Source organism: Pteropus alecto, unplaced genomic scaffold (genome assembly GCF_000325575.1).
Source record: "Pteropus alecto unplaced genomic scaffold, ASM32557v1 scaffold164, whole genome shotgun sequence".
In the NCBI taxonomy this organism is placed as follows: Eukaryota; Metazoa; Chordata; class Mammalia; order Chiroptera; family Pteropodidae; genus Pteropus; species Pteropus alecto.
This window is the reverse complement of record NW_006439568.1, coordinates 12,520,853-12,522,403: the sequence shown is the minus strand read 5'-3', so window position 1 is coordinate 12,522,403 and position 1,551 is coordinate 12,520,853. Positions and strand designations below refer to the sequence as shown.

The window sequence follows — 1,551 nt, the reverse complement described above, 5'->3', positions numbered from 1 at the left end:
TCAGCTATATTTATATATTTATATGCTTACCATGTGAATACAAGGCTTACAAATGTTTCTTTAAAAGAAAGGGGTTGGGAGATGAAGGGAGCCAATATTACAATTGGAAAATTATATAAATACTTCTATTTGGATTTCTGAATAGTAATCTAATCGCAGGTCAGAAGCTTCATTTTTTAAAACATTAAATTGTCAATATTACAATCTTTCACCATAAAGATAATTTGTAATACTAATTCAAAATCAGTAATGCTAATTTTCCTAGAGGGGGAAAAAAATTCAACTAACGGATCATTAATACAAATTAATTTGATAGTCATTTCTGTGAAGAACTTATGAGTGTACACATATGGGTAGTGTGAGTAACTGCCTTATGCTGCAAGATGGAATTGATTTGGATGTGCTTACAGCACCTTTGCCTCTTGAAATCTAGCACAGCAGAATTCACAGGCCCTTCAAAATATGACAACTAAATTCATTAATTTAAAGGTCACATGTTCATATCTCAGTAGTATGCATATATATAAAGCTAAACGGTCCATCTTGCATATCAATAGTACTTATATGGCATTAAACAAATAAAAAAATCACATTGAAAACAGGCTGAAAAGTTAAAAGGAGGCAGTCTAAAGCATTCAAGGCAAACAGCTAATTATTGCAAAAAAATTATACATTGATTTAGTAAATAAAATGAAGAATGTTGACTATATATATGTATATTTTTTAAAGGTAGAAAGATAGATATTTCCAGAGACCTTTCAAAAGTAATTTTGATAGAGTGTCCAGGTTCAGCTTCAATCACCCACTCACAATTCAAAGAGTCTTTATAGTATCCTGGCCATCCTGGCGAGAGAATCAATCCACTGGGAGCTGAAAAATGGCCACCACACGGAGCTGAAAGATGAAATCAGAGAACAAGAAAAGAACTTTTAGAACAAGCTACAAAAATTATTCTTAGTGCTAACTCTAATTTTTAAAATGAATCTCTGTATGTACCTATTAAATGCTAGTTAATAATGTTTTGAAAGTAAAAGTGCATCCAGTTCTTCTATTATTGATAATTTTCCTTAAAAAAAAGGAAATTACTTTTTAAAACATGGCATAGCTACACACACTCAGCTTGTCATAGAAACTGATCACCCTCGAATATCCCAATAATATTCCTAAATGCATTCTTGTGTCTCTATCATCTTCTTCATCTTCAAAGCTTGAAAAATAGTTAATCTGTTAGTTTTAGTTTCTCTTTCATTTTCTAATTTACATTGATTATCAAACACTGCTAACTCATGCTGTACACTGTCTGAAACTTTGATTTTTCTATTTTCAGAGTTCCTCCTAAAATTCAGTCCCTCCTTTGTTGATTCATCAATCCTCCCAGATTTTCTGTCTGATACTTTCTCTCTTGCTTCAGTCCAGCTGTCAGAATGTTTTTCAAATTACAGTTTCATCATATCATTCCCTTTCCTAGACATATATTTTGATTGCTTTCCATTTAACATCAGATTCGAATTCTCAGCTTATTTAAATACTTAAAGTATTCACTGCTTTTCA

At 31.5% G+C, this 1,551-nt stretch overlaps 1 protein-coding gene across 1 annotated transcript in view; it reads right to left on the bottom strand.

Moving 5' to 3' along the window:
• CSMD3 (CUB and Sushi multiple domains 3) overlaps positions 1–1,551 on the bottom strand; it is a 1,016,080-nt gene that overhangs the window by 372,821 nt on the left and 641,708 nt on the right. The window contains exon 17 of the mRNA XM_006916698.2: positions 756–894. Within this exon, the coding sequence (XP_006916760.1) occupies positions 756–894 (139 nt within the window). The remainder of the gene's footprint in view (positions 1–755; positions 895–1,551) is intronic.